At 41.3% G+C, this 18,786-nt stretch overlaps 1 protein-coding gene across 1 annotated transcript in view; it reads left to right on the plus strand.

The window, feature by feature from the left end:
• Positions 1-224: 224 nt before the first annotated feature.
• The window catches only part of PPEF1 (protein phosphatase with EF-hand domain 1), a gene marked incomplete at its 5' end in the record, with an annotated part of 97,883 nt that continues 79,321 nt past the window's right edge, over positions 225-18,786 (plus strand). Inside the window, one exon of the mRNA XM_080795695.1 lies at positions 225-273. Within this exon, the coding sequence (XP_080651821.1) occupies positions 225-273 (49 nt within the window). The remainder of the gene's footprint in view (positions 274-18,786) is intronic.

Below are 18,786 nucleotides of genomic sequence, written 5' to 3' on the forward strand. Positions count from 1 at the left end.
AGCAGTTGAGAAGAAGCATAAAATGAATCCTGCCCAGCAGCCCTTAGATACCTTGCTGTTAACGGGTGCTTTCCTCCCCCCCTCCCGCCTGTGCCTTCCTCATCAGGATCTATGCCTGAGGTGGATCAGCTAGGAGGGGCTCCTCGCAGCATAAAGGGAGGCACTTTTCACACTCTGTTTCGGAACGAGAAGTTCAATTCATGAGCACACATGATTTAGAAGACATGGGCTGTGGGACTTCGTCGTCAACGAAAGACAGGAAATCTGAGAAAGGTGAGTGCCAGTGGGAGGTGGGGGGTGCCCGTTTTCTGGAACGGCCGAGAGACAGTGAGCCAGCTTCGCCCTCTCCCCTTTCCCGGGGAAGTCACTCGCTTCTCCAGCCACCCCGCGCGCTTGTGCACAAGGCGCTGTCACTCCAGCTGAAGGCTGAATGTTGGCAGAACGCGGGAAACACCTTTAGGAAGACGTGACTTTGAATTTACGATGTACCATAAAGTATTATCTAAGAAAGAGCTTATGTTTGATTTGATTTCAGCTGAGAACGTACCAGTATAAAAATCTGAATTTCAAACCCAGTGGCAGGGAACAAGAAAGCCTCTGGAAATTTCTCTCTGTTTATTCAATATGCTTATAAGTATCTATATCCAAACCTCTGTGGCGTTTAGCAGCATCATTGACTTTTTATTAGATTTTGTAACTCAGTGATCAGATTATTTTTTACGGCTATTCAACACAGAACTTTATGAGATTTGCCCCCACATTTTTAGACTCTTCCAGGTAGAATTTGGGAAACTCAAGATCATCGGCTTCTGAAAAAGTGTGTTGTTTCTAAATTCCACAACCCCCATATAATTAGAGGCTTAAATATTTCCTTGTTTATTTTGTCCTGAAGTTCTCTCTCATACCTACTGAAATCGAGCTACAACTCACTTGAGTGTTTAAGAGACAGAGTCTCCACAAGCAGATAAAAATAAAAATAAACTGGGCTGATTATGTGAATAATTGTCTCTTAAACTCCCTTCTTTTCGTATCTAGCTTATGGATAATTTTCCCAAATTCTACTCCACATCTTGTTTTCGGACGTTCACTCAGGCTTAAGATGGACAGTTAGGGTGCAGGGTATTCTATACTAATTAGCGTGTGATGTTTTCTCTTGGGAATCAAATGCCATTCTGCCTCCCAGCTGACTTGCGCTGGTAAGTTAGTAAAGCTCATCTCCCACTTTGGGGACACAGGAGAGATGTACTAACTCTTTCAAATCTGTAAATCTTTCCAAAGCTCCAACTGAGCTAATTCCATGGTAATAATTTATTATAAAAGAGCAAAGGGAGTAATATTCTTTTTATATCTAGGATTATCCAAGATTCTTTAAATTTAGCCAAATTTCTCAGGTTACCAAAAAAAAAAAAAAAGCCACACCCAACTTGTAAAAGTAAGGTCTCTCTTTTTGAAATACTTCTCAACTTTTAAAATGTTGCAGGTAAATGGAAATATTGCCTTAGATTTGGGGATGGATTTTTCTTTTAATTTACCAAGGTGAAATGCATGTAACACAAAATTAATCATTGTAGAGAGAAGTTTTTAGTGACATTTCGTTCATTCACAAAGTTTTATAACCACTACCTTCTAGTCCAGTTCCAAACATTTCCATCACTCCAAAGCAAAACCCCTTAGCTAGTAGGCAGTTTCTCCCGATTTCCCTCTCCTTTCAGCCCCTGGTCACCGCCAGTATTGTGTTCTAGCTCTGTGAATTTGCCCATTCTGGATGGAATAGGTAAATAGGTAAATGAAATCATGTATAATGTAACCCCTGCCTCCTTTCACTTAGCATGTTTTTGGGGTTCATGCATGTTGTAGCATCTATCATACTTCATTCCTTTTCAAGGCTGAATAGTATTCTATTGTGTGTATAGACCACATTTTATTTATTGATTCATTTGGTGACGGACATTTGAGTTGTTTCCACCTGTTCGACTACTGGGAGTAGTGCTGCTATGAACATGGGCATATGTGTACTTGTTTAGAATTCCTGTATCCAGTTCTTTAGGGATATACACCTAGGACTAAAATTACCAGGTCATAGGGCAATTCTATGTTTAACTCTTTGAGGAAATGCCAACCTCTTTTCCTGGATCACTTTCTTAAAAGAGCAGTTTTATGGAGCTATAATTCACAGGCCACGATTCACCGGTTTAAACCATAAAATTCATTGGTTTTTAGAATATTCACAGAGCTGTGAAACCATCACCACTAGCAATTTTAGAACGTTTTCACATCCCTCCCCCAAACCATTAGCAGTGACTCCCCTACCCATTACCTTCCCAGCTCTAGGCAATCACTAATCTACTTCCTGTCTCTACAGATATGGGCTTTTCTGGACATTTCATGTCAATGTAATCAAGGCCACATGGAGTCTTTTCTGCCTGAATTCTTTCATTCAGCATAATGTTTTCAAAGTTCATGTTGTAACATGGATCAGAATTTCATTCTTTTTCATCTCTAAATAGTATTCCATTATAGGAATATGCCACGTCATATTCATCCACTCATCAATTGATGGACATTTGGGTTGTTTCTACCTTTTTACTATTGTGAACCATGCTACTATGAACATTCACGTACGCATTAGAGTGTAAACACATATTTTTGGTGCTCTTGGGTATATACCTAGGAGTATAATTGCTGTGTCATATGGTAGCTCAATGTTTAACATTTTGAGAAACTACAGTTTTCCCAAGTGCCCGCACCATTCTTCATTTCCACCAGCAGTGTGTGATGGTTCCATTTTTTCCACATCCTTCATAACACTTGTTATTGTCTGTCCTTTTGATTACACCCATCCTAGTGGGTATGAAATCGTAGTTCATTAGGGTTTTCATTTGCATTTCCCTAATGACTAATGATATTGAGCGTTTTGTCCTGTGTGTATTAGCCATTTGCAGGTCTTTGGAAAAATGTCTATTCAGATCATCTGTCCATTTTTAGTTATTCATTTTTATATTATTTTGTTGTGAGAATTTCCCTTATATATTCCAGTTACAAGTTCTTGATCAAATATATGATTTGCAAATGTTTTCTTTCTTTTAGTGGGCTGTTTTCTCACTTTCTTGATGGTGTCCTTTGAAGCAGAAAGGTTTTTAATTTTGATGAAGTCCAATTTATTTTTTCTTGGTTGCTTATGCTTTTGGCATCATGCCAAAGAATCTATTGCCCAAACCAAGATTATTTATGGCTATGGTTTTTTTCTAAAACTTTTGTATTTTTAGCTCTTACATTTAGGTTTTTGATTCATTTTGTTTTAGTTTTCATATATGGTATGAGGAACAAAATTATTCTTTGCACCTGGACATCCAGTCATTCCAGTACCATTTGTTAAAAAGACTATTCTTTCTCCATTGAATGGTCTTGGCACTCTTGTCAAAAATCAGCGCCTGGGTGGCTCAGTGGGTTAAGCCTCTACCTTCTGCTCAGGTCATGATCTCAGGGTCCCGGGATGGAGCCCACGCATCGGGCTCTCTGCTAAGTAGGGAGCCTGCTTCTCCTTCTCTCTCTGCCAGCCTCTCTGCCTACTTGTGATCTCTCTCTCTCTGTCAAATAAACAAATAAAATCTTAAAAAAAAAATTTTAAAAATCAGTTGACTACAGATATGAGGGTTTATTTCTGGACTCTGAATTTTATTCCATTGATCTATAGGTCTATCCTTATGCCACACTGTCTTGATTACTGTATTTTATAGAAAGTTTTGAAATTGGGAGTCTGAGTCCTTCAACTTAGTTTCTCTTTTTGCGAGATTGTTTTGGCTTCCTGATTCCCTTGTATTTCCATATGAATTTTAGGATCAGTTTCTTAGTTTCTCAAAAGAAGCCATCTGGAATGTTGATGGGGATTGCACTGAATCTGTAGATCCATTTGGGGAGTATTGCCAGCTTAACCGTTAAATTATCTGATCCATGAATATGGAATGTGGAATGTCTTCCCAGTTGTTTAGGTCTTTAATTTCTTTCAACAGGGTTTTGTAGCATTCAGAATTTAAGTTTTACCTTTCTTTTGTTAAATTTACTCTAAGTAAATCTAAGTATTTTCATCCTTTTTAATGCTGTTAAAAATGAAATTATTTTCTTAATCTCATTTTTGGATTGCTCATTGCAAGTGTATAGAAAACAATTGATAGCTGTATATTGATCTTGTATCCCAATACTTTGGTTGATTCTTTAGGATTTTCTGTTTACAAACTATGTCACCTGCTAATATGTTTTACTTCTTCCTTTCTATTCTATGCCTTTTATTTCATTTTCTTGCATAATTATCCTGATAGACCTCTCTTCGTGTTGAATAGAGAAATTCATGAATACACATCCTTGTCTTGTTCCCGATCATAGGGAGAAGACATTCAATCTCTCACCTTTGGTGTGATATTTTTTCCAAGATGCCCTTTATCAGGTTGAGGAAATTCATTCCTATTCCTAGTTTATCAGTTTTTTGTTTTTTTTTTAATTAAGAAGTGGTGGGGCGCCTGGGTGGCTTGGTGGGTCAAGGCCTCTGCCTTCAGCTCGGGTCATGATCCCAGGGTCCTGGGATTGAGCCCCAAGTCGGGCTCCCCACTCATTAGGGAATCTGTTTCTCCCTCTCCCTCTGCCCTTCCCCCCACTCGCGTGTTCTCTCTCTCTCAAATAAATTATATCTTAAAAAAAAGAAGTGGTGTTTAATTTTGTCAAATGCTTTATCTGCATGTATTGAAATGATCATGTAGTTTTTGCCCTTTATTCTATGATAAGTTCATTGCATTTCAGATGTTCAATCAACTTGGCATTCCTGGGATAAATTCCTCTTGGTCATGGTGTATAATATTTTTTATATGTTGCTGGATTCAGTTTGTTAGAGCTTTGTTTTGGATTTTCGCATCTGTATTCATAAGAGATACCGGTCCATAGTTTTCACGTGATGTGTTTGTGTGGTTTTGCTATCAGGGTAATACTAGGCTCATAGAATGAGTTGCAAAGTCTTTTCTTTCACATTTTAGAAGAGTTTGTGAAGAATTGGTATTCTTTAAATGTTTGGTAGAATTCATCAGTGAAGCTGAGCATGGGCCTATCTTTGTGGGTAGTGTTTTGATTACTTATTCTACTTTTGTTATAGGTCTATCCAGAGTTTCTGTTTCTTCTTGATTCATTTTTAGTAGTTTGTGTGCTTCTAGGAATTTGCTTATTTCATCTAAGCTATTTAATGTATTAGCATATTCTTGTTAGAATATTCCCTTATAGTTCTTTTTATTCTTCCATCATCTCTTGTTGAATATGTCAATTATGATGAAATCATAATAAACCTGCTGAAAACTGAAGCAATGGTATTTACTTACATTTATGTAAGTAAAGTTTTTCTCATTTAGAAATATTGTAAAATATAGTTTTTTTATGAAAGTTTTTCTCATTTAGAAATATTGTAAAATATAGAAAAGCAGTTGGAAATAATATTCATCATTTCTACTACCCAGTATGTCTACCCAGACAACAACTGTTAACATTTTGGTAATTTCTTTCTTTTTCTTTTTTTTTTTTTGGTATAGTATAGATTTCTGATCATCCTAAATATTAATTTCTTGTAGCCTCACTTTTGGCAATAAGACATTATTATATAAACATTTCTCAAGGTGTTATAAATGCTTTGTAAATAGCATTTTAACCATTACTAAACATTTTACTTAATGGATAGACCGTCATAGTCTTAATTATTCCTCTAATATTGAACTTTTTTTTCTTTTTAACTAATATAGACAATACCTGGAAGAATTTCTTTGTGTAGTTTTTTCCTTACTTTGGATTATTCCCATATTCAGATGATTAGATGTGAACTGATTGTGTCAAGGGTTACGAATGTCTTGAAAGCTTTTGATAGAAAAATAATAGTATTTCCTGATTACTAACTACATGCTAGGGAGTGTTCAAAATATCCTGTATACTTTTTATTCAGTCCTTGCAATAAACCTGAGTAAAGTATTATTTCTTTTTTGTTTAATTGAAAACATGCTCAGCGAGGTAAGTGCTTGTCAAGGTCATATTAGTAATCACTGCCAGAGTTGGGCTTTGAACCCAGGAAGTTCTAAGTACAGTGTTGTGTTTTTGTGGTTTCTTTGGTTTTCTTTTGTTGTTGTTGTTATTTTTTGTTTGTTTTTTTTGCTGTCAACCATTACACCCTTTTATGGTGCCTCCCAACGTTGCTGCTCTTGGAAACTTTAATTAAATTTACTCATATAAAGTAGCTTTTATTTGCATAGTGCTTTTATACTTCTACAGGCCCTTTCATATACTTTGGTCTTCACAAACTGTGAAGGATTGTTCTCAATTTGTAACCAAGGAAATGGAGGCTTTGAGAGGCAAAGTGATTTGCTTAAGAATGCATAGCTAGTAAGGGGCACAGCTGGGCTTAGGGCTTACTTCCTGTTTCTCATGGTTCGCCTGGTGTGAGGAGCTTTTGCCCCCACTTTGGTCATTCAGAACCAATACAAAACTCTACCTCTAGAGTATCATAGCATTTTTTAAAAAACATATTTATTTATTTGAGAGAGAGACAGAGTGCGCATGCACGCACGTGTGAGCAAATGGCGGAGGGGCAGAAGGAGAGGGAGAGAGAGTCCTTAAATAGACATTCCACTGAGTGTGGAGCAGGGCTTGATCCCACGACCCTGAGATCCTGACCTGAGTGGAAACCAAGAGTTGGATGCTTAACTGACTAAGCCACCCAGGTTCCCCTGTCATGGCATTTTTGAGAAAAAGTGCCTACATACAAAATTGAGGCTGTCCCCTTCTTGTGGGCTATCTACTTTCAGGTAGAGAAGTAGCATCCGTGTTGTATTATTATTGTTATTTTGCTTCTTTTGTGATATGCAACAGGGAAGAGAAAAATCATAGCTATCATTTATATTGCATGCCTATTACATTCATTATTTCTATTTCTCTGCAAAACTCTTGGAGGAAGCTCTGGGGCACTTGGGTGGCTCAGTTGGTTAAACGTTTGACTCTTGGTATCAGCTCAGGTCATGATCTCAGGGTCCTGTGATGGAGCCCTGTGTTGTTGGGCTCCACACTCCAGGGATGTCTGCTTGTCCTTCTCCCTGCCCCCACTTGCACACTCTCACTCTCAAATAAATAAATAAAATCTTAAACAAACAAACAAACAAATAACAACTCTTGGAGGAAGCCGATTAGTCTCCTTTTCTAGATGAGGAAACTGAGACTTAGAGTAAGAACTGCCCAAAGTCATGTACTAGTCGACCTGGATTAGAACTGGCTCTGACAGATTTCGAAGCCCATACTTTTCTAAATATGCTGCCCTGACTTGTAAAATTGGAATTTATCCAAAAATAGAAATTAAACATTGCAATTTCATTCTCCTGAACTTCACTTTATACTTAAGATTTTATATTGATGTATTTTGAACTAATAATCTATTGTGCTTTTTTTTTCCCATGGAGCACTTTGAGAACACGATGATTTATTCCCTTTTATTTCTTCCCTTGAGACCATTTAGAAATGCATTTATTTATTTTTCCTAAGTGCTACAAAAGCCTTTGTAGAAAGGCTTTTGGCTTTGATGCTCTAAATTATGAAAAATGGAAATTTTCTCTAATGGAGATTGTTCTTTTAAAAAATATTTGTTCTTTTAAAAAATATTTATTTTCACTTGTTAGTAAACCAAGTATTTCTTTAATTCCTGGAATAACATCTAGTTCATTTATTTGTTTAAAAAATCTAATGATCAAGCCATTCACAGTTACCTGAGAGATCTACCCTCAGCCCCTGATCCCCTATGTCCTCGGTCCCAAAGTTAAGTCCTTTACAATGCTGTATATTAAACTTAGGACCTTCATGGAAAAACAATGAATAACCTTGTTTACTTTATCTTTGTTGCTCTCCAGAAATTTTTCTGAAATTTTAAAGGAGTCCTTGCCATTCTTATTATTGTTGGAGGATTTTCCTTTATAATTGCCATCAAGCAATCTTTCCTGGCATTCTGGGGTATAGCAGAAATCCCTGTGAGTTGGGTTCTCCCTCATTTTCCTCAGTGAAATGGGACATTAGATAAGATGCTCTTTAAAATTCTTGCCACACAGAAGTCCATCAGAATGCTCTATAGCTGCAAGTGCATGTGGAGAGATGGGGGGCATTGATTTCCCCCTTCTACTTCTCTTGCTTGCTCCCTTAGCTGTCACCCCATTAACTTACTTTCTTTCTTTTTTTTTTTTTTTTGAGAGAGAAAGAAAGCACTGCTAGTGGGGTGCAGAATGGGAGAAGGAGCAGAGGGAGAGGGAGAGAGAGAATCTTAAATAGCTCCCTGCCCAGTGCGGAGCCTGATGTAGGCTTAATGCAGGGCTGGATCTCACCACACTGAGATCATGACCTGAGCCAAAGTCAAGAGTCAGTCCCTTAACCGACTGAGCCACCCAGGCGCCCCACCTTATCAACATTCTAACATGCTCAAGTGTCTTTCCTCTTTTTTTCCTTTCCTTTTGATTTGGAGACACTTTTTTCCTCCTGCCATTCTGTTTTGCTTTACCCCCAACTTCTTATTTTTAAAAACTGCAAACCTCCAGAGAGAAGGTGAAAGGCGAATACAGACAACACCCATCTCTTCACTGAGATTCACTACTCTGTCAACATTTTACCATTTTCTGTCTCCCTCTCTCCTGTCTCCCTCTCCATTTGAAAGTAAGTTGTAGACAGTATGATATTAACCTCCATATACTTCAGCATGAGTGTCCTAAAAACAGGGATATTCTTTTATATAACTATAATACTGTATCACTCTGAAAAAATGTAGCATTGGTGGATTAATATTGTCTAACATAGATTTCATATTCAGAATTGTCCTGTTGTCTAAAATGGCCCTTTGTGACTGTTTTTTCCTTCCCTTTGGAAGAAGAGCCTTCCCTTGCCCTCTTCTTGCCTCCAGTCACTCTCCTCCCTCTCAGAGCTTCCTCCTGAAAGGGACGTTTACACTGTTGTCTCCTATTTTCTCTGTTGCATCCCACGGAAAGTGATTTTTGACAAGTGCTTGAATGACCTTGAAGTCCAGTGGACCATTTCTCAGTTCTTATTTTTCTTGACTTCCTGGTAGTACTTGGCACTCTGCACACACCCCTCTTAAAATACTCATGGCCCTTGGTACATTCTCCCGGGTTTCCTTGTGTCTCTGAACTGTTCATAAGGACTCCACTTTCTCCCAAGTTCTACATATTAGGATTCCTCTGGGTTGCTCTTGGTCTTTTTTTTTTTTTTTTTTTAGATTTTATTTATTTATTTATTTATTTGACAGACAGAAATCACAAGTAGGCAGAGAGGCAGGCAGAGAGAGAGAGGAGGAAGCAGGCTCTCTGCTGAGCAGAAAGCCTGATATGGGGCTCGATCCCAGGACCCTGGGATCATGACCTGAGCCGAAGGCAGAGGCTTTAACTCACTGAGCCACCCAGGCGCCCCGCTCTTGGTCCTTTTATTTTGTCACTCTAATGCTCTCCTTGGGTGACTTTACTTTCATGGCTTCGATTATCTTCTGTATATCAAAACTGCTAAATCTTTATTTTTGGCCCATGTCGTATATTATATCCCTGGTTTGTTGGCATCATTTGAGAATCATTTTCTTTTCTTTTTTTAATTCCACTACAATTAATGCACAGTGTTATATTAGTTTCAGGTGTACAATACTTGGTGATTCAATAATTCTATATACTAGTCAGTGCTCATCATGGTAAGAGTACTCTTAGGGAATCATTATATTTTATTTTATTTTTAAAAGATTTTATTTATTTTAGAGAGAGAGTGAGCAGGGGAAGGGGGGAGAGCAGAGGAAGAGGAACAAGCAGACCCCGTGCTGAGCACAGAGCCTGATGCGGGGCTTGATCTCACGACCCTGAGATCACGACCTGAGCCGAAATCAAGAGTTAGATTGACAACCGACTATCCAGTCAGGCACCCTGGGAATCATTTTAAATGAGTACTTTTCTTTTCTTTTCTTTATTTAAAATAAATTGTTTATTTAAGCACTCTCTATAACCAACACAGAGCTCGAACTTGTGACCCCGAGATCAGCTGTCCCATGCTCCTCTGCCTTAGCCAGCCAGGCGCCCCAAGAGTACTTTTCTTTGTAAAACGAGCCCACTTTCCTCATCTGAAATTATGATCCCTCTCAATAATAATTTTTGGTTAGTCATTCACTTTTTGATACAATAATGTGCTGGCCTTGAGGTTTCTATAGGACCTGTACTACAAAAACACATTTGTTGCCTGTATGAAACAGGCACACAAAAAAATGAAACGTCCTTTTTATTCTTTATACCCATTAGATGCATCTTCATATTTTTCTTTATTTGCTGTGTGACTAATCCATTTCTGCTTTAGAAACCTTCAGTATTATGAGAGTCTGCCATGGACTGTTTAGATATCCATTCTAGAATCATGAGCCTTTAGGGGGTAGAAAGCATTGCTGAAAGGCTATGAAGTCCCACCTCCCCATTTAAGTGCTCTTTGCCAGCTTCCAGCCTGGACTAGACAATTCACAAAGAAGCCAGCTTTTAGTTGGATCCTGCTAATTGTTAGAAAATCTTGTTACAAAGAGACATATTTCAACCAAGTGTAAGAAAGGGCATTACCTCGGCCCCAAATGCCAGTGAGTTCCCGTAATCAGAACACTTTTCTTATATGATTGTGGCTTTATGTGGCATTATCTTTTTTAGCAGCTGCAAAAGACAAAATTTAATGCTGACCGTATTTGACCTTGGGTGAATGAATGATTAGTAATTAATAACAAGGGAGACATAAAACAGAATTGCTGTCAAGACATTTAATTTTTTAAATTCTGAGTGGGGATTGAAGGTCATTATTGAATTGTTGAATAGACCATATTTCCTATGAGAAAATATTTTAATAATTTAAAATGCTAGTAGTACTTTTACATAGCTGAATTTCTTACATACTCAAAAATGTAATAGTTTTTTTTTTGCTTTTATTTATTTATTTAAAATTTCTTTCCAGCATAACAGAATTCATGTTTATGCACCACACCCAGTGCTCCATGCAATACGTGCCCTCCATAATACCCACCACCTGGCTCCCCCAGCCTCCCACCCCCCACCCCTTCAAAACCTTCAGGTTGTTTTTCAGAGTCCATAGTCTCTCATGGTTCACCTCCCCTTCCAATTTCCCTCAACTCCCTTCTCCTCTCCATCTCCCTATGTCCTCCATGTTATTTGTTATGCTCCACAAATAAGTGAAACCATATGATACTTGACTCTCTCTGCTTGACTTATTTCACTCAGCATAATCTCTTCCAGTCCCGTCCATGTTGATACAAAAGTTGGGTATTCATCCTTTCTGATGGAGGCATAATACTCCATAGTGTATATGGACCACATCTTCCTTATCCATTCGTCCGTTGAAGGGCATCTTGGTTCTTTCCACAGTTTGGCGACCGTGGCCATTGCTGCGATGAACATTGGGGTACAGATGACCCTTCTTTTCACTACATCTGTATCTTTGGGGTAAATACCCAGTAGTGCAGTTGCAGGGTCATAGGGAAGCTCTATTTTTAATTTCTTAAGGAATCTCCACACTGTTCTCCAAAGTGGCTGCACCAACTTGCATTCCCACCAACAGTACAAGAGGGTTCCCCTTTCTGCACATCCTCTCTAACACACATTGTTTTCTGTCTTGCTAATTTTGGCCATTCTAACTGGTATAAGGTGGTATCTCAACGTGGTTTTAATTTGAATCTCCCTGATGGCTAGTGATGATGAACATTTTTTCATGTGTCAAAAATGTAATAGTTTTTTAAAAATTGAGATCTTCATGATAATGAGTCTTTTAGAAAATTGGCAGAAATTCATGAGGCAGAAAGGTCACAGTTACTTGTAAACTGTTGATTTCCTGATTTCACTGATTTAGCTTTATCGCTTGGTAACGCATAGTTAAAGCTTTCTATTTTTCTGAACTATGGTGTAGCCAAGAATTTCAGTTCTTATGAAAACTTCCATAAGATGGGCTTTATGTGGTCTTTGTGTTGTTCCATTGCCCTGTTGAATAAAAGAGGGCTTTAAATGGGGGCATTTAAAAATCTGAATCCTAATAAATGTAGAGAGAAAGAGTTAGAAAATCATTGTTTTGCAACCACTGTCGAAAGAATTGATTTGGGGACGCCTGGGTGGCTCAGTTGGTTAAGCCGCTGCCTTCAGCTCAGGTCATGATCCCAGGGTCCTGGGATCGAATTCCGCTTCGGGCTCCTTGCTCGGCAGGGAGCCCGCTTCTCTCACTGCCTCTGCCTGCCTCTTTGCCTGCTTGTGTGTACTCTCTCTCTTTTTCTGGCAAATAAATAAAATCTTAAAAAAAAAAAAAAGATTTGATTTGGGCAAAGATTATCCATGGATATTTTGGAGAATAGAATATATACACAGTCCTAAAGCACGTTCCTGCAAAGTGTTAATTATAAAGAGGAAGCAAATATGCCTGCGGTAGAGAATTCTAGGTGGACACTGGAACCCGGCAGCATGGGTGGTGAAAGAATTCACCTGAAGCAGAACAAAGGAGATAGAGGTTTATTGGATACATGGCAAGGGGGCAGCAGGCAGGAGAGCGGAGGAGAGACTGTCTGCCAGGAGGCATTGGTGAGGGGCTGTAGTTAAGGAGGGGGGAAGGTGAGGAGTTATGGGAACATAGGGAATTTTCCTTTTTTGGTACCTGTGCTTTCTTGTAAATAGCCCATTGGTCAGAGAGGGTCTATGGTTATTTCTGGGTGGGTCGCCTAATGAGCCTGTTTGCATTCAGCCTGGTGGTCGCTTGTGGGCCCCTCTAACCTTACCCAGGTTCCTCTTGCTCAAGCCTGCTGCCGGAAAGCAGCCTCTACAGACACCGCTGTAACCAAATAATCTAAGTTCATCTCAGCAATAATGAGATCAATGAACACCACGCGTCTCCTGATGCAACGCACTTGAGAGAGACTCAGCACTTGTCCCTGCCAAAGTATATAACCTGAATCTCATCACGAGGAAGTAGCAGACAGAGCCAAATGGAGGGCTATTTGAAATAACTAGCCTGTGCTCTTCAAAAATTTCAGGGTCGTTAAAGAGAAAGAGAGGCTAAAGAATTGTTCTAGGATAAAGGAGACTGAAGAAATGACGTTATTATGCATGGAGAGAGAGTGAGAGGGAGAGAGTAGAATGTATAGGAGACAAAATATGAACGACTATACCATTCTCCCCTTTCCCCAGGTGCTTGAAATGTTTCCGAGTAAAAAGGTAAGACTGTCCCCATCCTGTACAACCTGAGTTCTGTTTGCCAAGCCTTTGGGAGTGCCATTTCTTGGCTCTTCCTTGCTTTTGCCTTCTCCCACCCTCCCCATCCATCGTGGACTCTGTGTACTCAACCTGGCACCATCTTGAGCAGCTTCACTGTGCCCGTGAACAACCACAAATGTGCTGGCGTCCTTGACCTCCTAAGCCCCAGCATCTACTTATTCACTCTCCTTGAGCTACTCGCTCCCATTTCCCGGCCCCTGTGGCCACTTGGATCAGCTCGGCCTCTGCGGTCTTTAGGATTATCCCATTTTCTGATCTCTCGATCTTCGTTGAAACCTCTGGACTTAGTCCCTTCCCGTGTGTATCTGTCTCCCAGCCCGCTCTTGTCTTCACTTTCTCCTCCATCCACACCCCCCCCCCCCCGTCTTCTGTGGGCTATCAGTCCAGCCAGTTAACAGATCACACACAGTAATCATACTTTAGGCAATTTAAAAGGGAAGTGACTAATGTTCCCAGACCACTTGCTAGCACACTTTGCTACAATTCCTTGATGGGAAAAGCCAAGGATATTAGTGACTTGACTTGGATTTTTCTACAGGGATGACTCAGATTTTTTTTTTTTTTTTTGAGTGGCCTTTAGAATTTGTCCTCTTTGTCCAGAAGCTTCTGATTTGAGTGTTCATAGGTACATGTCCTATTTTGTCCGTGCATGCTTACTTTCAGCTTTGCTCTGTGCAATAATAGGTAGGCTGCAGCTGTGGCCTTAAAAAAAAATAGAAAGATAAATTAGAACATTGTATAACTGGAGAGAATCTTAGAGATCACGTAATTTCAAGTTTTCATTTTTTGCATGAGATGCTGAGGACCAGAGAGGTTGGACAACCTGGCCAAGTTTACACGGTTGGCACCTGGTTGAGTCAGAACCAAAATGGAAGTCTCCAGATTACAAATTCAAAATTTATTTTTATTATCCCATGTGGATGGGTTGCTGGGTGGGTGTGTACATGCGTAAATCAGAAGTCAAAGAAATGTCCTCTAATTCTTGCCCCTCTCTGACTGGAGCACGAGAGGTTTCCAAGAGTGACTAAACTAAGATCTCTTGTCATTTAGGGAAAGTGACAGTTTTAAGAGGTCTGTCAGTGTTTGGAGACTGGGCCTCATGCTTGCCTTCCATTTCCCTCATGTTTAAGGAAAATTCTTTGCAGGGGCCCCTGGGTGGCTCAGTTGCTTAAGTGTCCGACTCTTGGTTTAGGCTCAGGTCATGATCTCAGAGTGGTGAGATCGACCCCCACATTGGGCTCCATGCACAACACTGCCGGGGTCCAGCCTCGGCAGATCCAGGTGTCTCCAAAGGAGAGGCAGTGTCCGTGAGAGGAATGAGAGAGCTACACAGCGAGTTCTGGTCAGTAGTCAGGCATCTCCCTCTTTATTCTGATTTTAGAGCTTCTTATATAGGCAGTATACTTGGGCTAGGGGGTTACATTCGTGCAAAGGACATCAAAGGACTCAGGCACTCATCAGATAATTTCTCTTTGTTCAGCACATGTTATTCTAGTTAAGCTATAATGGGTACAGACTGGCGCCAGGGATGGGGGACAGGGTCTTGCTTCTTGAGTAATCATGTCCCTCAGAAAGCCATGGGAGGTAGCACAAATATGTGCTTTTTGGTAACTTATTCTGGGGCCTGCAGGAAAACAGGATATAGGTTAATGGAAAGCGAGAAGCTATCTGGAGGAACCAAGTATATAGAAGAGAAGTAGGAACGAGAAGGCCTTACCTTTGCAGGAGGCAGGGTGTATTTTCATGGCTCGGCTTGTGAGAGCCTTGGACAAACATCAGCCTAGGGAGGAAACCGTCTATCGCCGTACACATCTGAAGTTCTCCATAGTCCTAGGTACAGAATAATTTACCTCCTTGAAGTTGCTCCGGCCCACAAGCCTGAGAGATGTTTGTGGCAGATTAGCAAGGGGCTCTTTATTTGAGAGAGATACGGGGATCAGAAGACAAGGCAAGAGACTTATCAGACCATGCTTATCTGTGGAGCTATCTGGCCCTTGGCAGCCTTGGGGGGGGGAGCACCCCGCCCTCGGCAGGATTAGGCCTGCATCAGTTCAAACCTTAACCTAGTGGAACAATGCCCTTGACCAGGCTTCAAGGCTCCTAAACACAACACGGAGCCTGCTTGAGATTCTCTCCCTTTTCTTCGGCCCTTCCCCCTGCTCTCTCGCTCTCTCTTTCAAATAAATACATAAAATCTTAAAGAAAAAGAAAAATGCTTTCCAGGGACCAGAATGCTGTGTTGCACCCTTGCTGTGCAGCGATGCCACGGTTCGTGGATGGGCGAGCCTCCTGGGTTCTTATCTTGCTTGCTGCCCAAGAAGCAGGCTTTGTGACCATCTCATGTCCACCGGGCATGTGCTTTGAGCTGTTTCTCCAGTGAAGCTGGAAGTCTCCCTGTGGCAGTCACACACTCTAGCAGATGGCAGATATAGAAGAGCTGTGAACAAAAATAGGAAGGAAAACTGTGGTCCCAGAGCCGAGCCAGGCTATTCTCATCGCGCTTTGAAGAGCTGAGATAATGGTTGTTTTCTCCTCTTGTTTAAAGCCTTTTGCTACTAGACGGTTCATAGTCTTTCCAGTTCGTTTGAATTCATTTTAATGAGGTTCTATCACACTTGTGCCTCTCTTTCTTCCTGACTGGATGTCAGGCCCCTTAAAGTTCCGTGAAATATTTGCTCATCCTGATGCCTCCTCAGGAGGCCTCTGCCAGCAGAATTTTAAAAGCAGAGAGTCTTTAAATGCATTATCGTTCTGAATATAAGCTTCTTGTTTAAAGAACTGTCACATAACCTCCTATTTCAAAAACAAACCAAACCTAAGACTCCACCTGACAGCATGAAGAGAAACACAAGAAGAAAGTCTTAACCAGAGAGCAATTTCATTCATTCGACAAACACTTATCGAGCATCTGCTATGTTCTAGGGACTGTTCCAGACTTGGGGGATATAGTGGCTAACCCAACGGACTACAATCCCAGCCCTTACAGAGATTACATCCTAGTGGAAGGAGACAGATAATGACAAATGAGCAAAACATATGCTATACCGGATAGTCTTAAGTGCTGTGGTGAGGAAATGAGATAGGCAGTAGGGGCCATGGGGCCATTTTGAAAAGGATGGTCAGGAAAGGCCTTGCTGAGAAGGTGGGGTTTGAGCCAAGACCGTGCTCTCCATGGGAGTGAGCCCTGTGGATCCCGGTTGGCACGATTCTTCTCACTCTTCACTCTTGGGCTCTGAGATGGTGTATGTTTGTCCATAGTAGTTTGTGAAATTTTTAATAAACTGTTATGTATAATTAGGAATCTGGGGGGGTGTCACTAGAAGTTAGCTGGGAGAGAGACAATTATGACCTGTTATTCCCCCCCTTACTTTTTAAAAAAGAGCAACTACTATTTATTGAGTGTTTCCTATGTGCCAGGCAATGTGCTAAGCATTTTATATTAATCAATCAATCAATTAATTTATTATGAATATGTGTATCAACACATTACTAATACATTATTGTGCATTGCTCATATGTCATTATTATAACAGTCCTGGAAGGTATTTGTTCATTTGTTCAACAAATATCCATTGGCAGGCCTTACCTGGGGTCCTGGGGATATGGCAGCCAACAAAAGAAAGTCCCTATTCTCATGTAGCTTAGCTAATAGGGAGCGATAGACAATAAACACATAAACATATGACTACATAGAATGTGAGACGGTAAAACATGCTATGGAGAACAAAGGAACAAGTGAAAAGCATAGGGAATGGGATGTAGGGAAGGTGGAGGAGGGAGGACATACTGTGCTGCACACCGTCTCATTTTTAGGGCTGATTCCAAATGCCACACTGGGTCGTACAGCATAATGGTTATAAGCCCAGTTTCTGGAATTACGGAGATCCGGATTTGACTCTAGATTCTCCCACTGACAAGTGACGTGACCCCCAAACAAGTTATCTCTGAGCCTCAGTCTCCTTATCCGTAAAATAAGGATAATGACGCTTCCTAGGATTGTTGGGAGGATTAAATCAAATGACATGATCCACATAAAGCACCAAGCACAGTGCCTGGCACAAAGCAGATGCTCTGAATTTATTATTTGCCTTCTTCATTGACCTCCTACATGTATATTTAATTTCATGTAAAATACCACGATGATGACTGCCACCATAGAAAAGCCATTAAAAAACACCCCCCCCCCCAAAAAAAAAACCACCCCAGCTTGGCAATAGAGAATCCACCTGTGCTGGGTACAGGAAATTGGCCAGGTAACTTGTTAAACCTATGCTATTGCTTCGTTCTAGAAACAAAAATAGAAGGCCCTTGGGACACATATGGCAATAGCTTTTATTTTTGTTGTTGGTTTTTTTTTTTTTCTTTTTCTGCATGGAATTAATGTGACAGGGAAGACAAGCCCTGTTATGGGATGAAGCAGCAGGACAAGAAGTGGATCTAAGCTGTCCAGCAAGTTCAGAGCTGGACGACACAGCTCTTCAACTCTGCAGGCGTGGTCGGGGGTTACGGAGCCAGCAACCGCTCGGGTAGGGTCTGTCCCGTGGCTCTACCCTTTGCCGTTTTGCAGGTTTCTGCACCAGAGAGAGGCCTCAGGTGGCTAGAATGGCCCTGGTGTGTATGTCTTGCAGAGGGGAGGATGCGTCTTAGGAACCAGATGAGGCTTTAGAGGTCGGAGGTTGGTGCCCTCAGCCGTGCCCTGCTGGTCTCCTTCTCTGTGCCGGAGAGGGGGCTGGGGCAGCTGCGGACCAAAGGAGCTATAGCAGGGTGTGGATCCAAGTCCATTTTGTCAGCTGCTACCTGAGTGCTCGAAATCCCCATGTGGGACTCTGATAAGGGCCGGAGCTGGAGCGTCCAGGAAGTTGGACACTTGAGGCCTAACCTGAGATGGGCCCCTCCGGCAGGGTGTGGTCAAGAGGCAGAAACCACAGAGGGATGTGACCAGAGAAGGGAAGAGCCCGTAATTGGGTAACTGGGTATCAGACTGTTCCCAGGCAACAGAAATGTCTCTGAAGGAGCGCTAAGGCAAATGGAGGTAGGACAGTTACCAGACTGGAATTACGAAAATCTAGAAGCTTGGAGGAGGCTTCCTGCAGAACTGAAACTCAGACCTCTGACCATGGGGTTGCCCAGCTAGTGCTGGGGTCTCTGAACGGCAGCCCTGAGGCTGCTTGTGCACGTGCGGCGTCCCTGCAGTTGGGATCCGGTTGTTGCTACCAGCGGAGACTGGTGGGGGGGGGGGTGTTGGGCAGGGGCCGGGGTAGCTGGGGCAGCCATTGTTAGGCAACACCAAGAGGAACAGGAGGCAGACAGGAAGGAGGGTGTCTCTCTTCCCTCCTCCAGCCGCACCATCTCCCTCTGCTGCCACCCTCCTTGGCAGAGCCAAGCAGAAAGCACCCCGCTGATCAGAAATGTGGCCTGCAGAGCCCCGGTCTCAGCATCGGGGAAGTGT

Source organism: Martes martes, assembly GCF_963455335.1.
Source record: "Martes martes genome assembly, chromosome: X".
NCBI lineage: Eukaryota > Metazoa > Chordata > Mammalia > Carnivora > Mustelidae > Martes > Martes martes.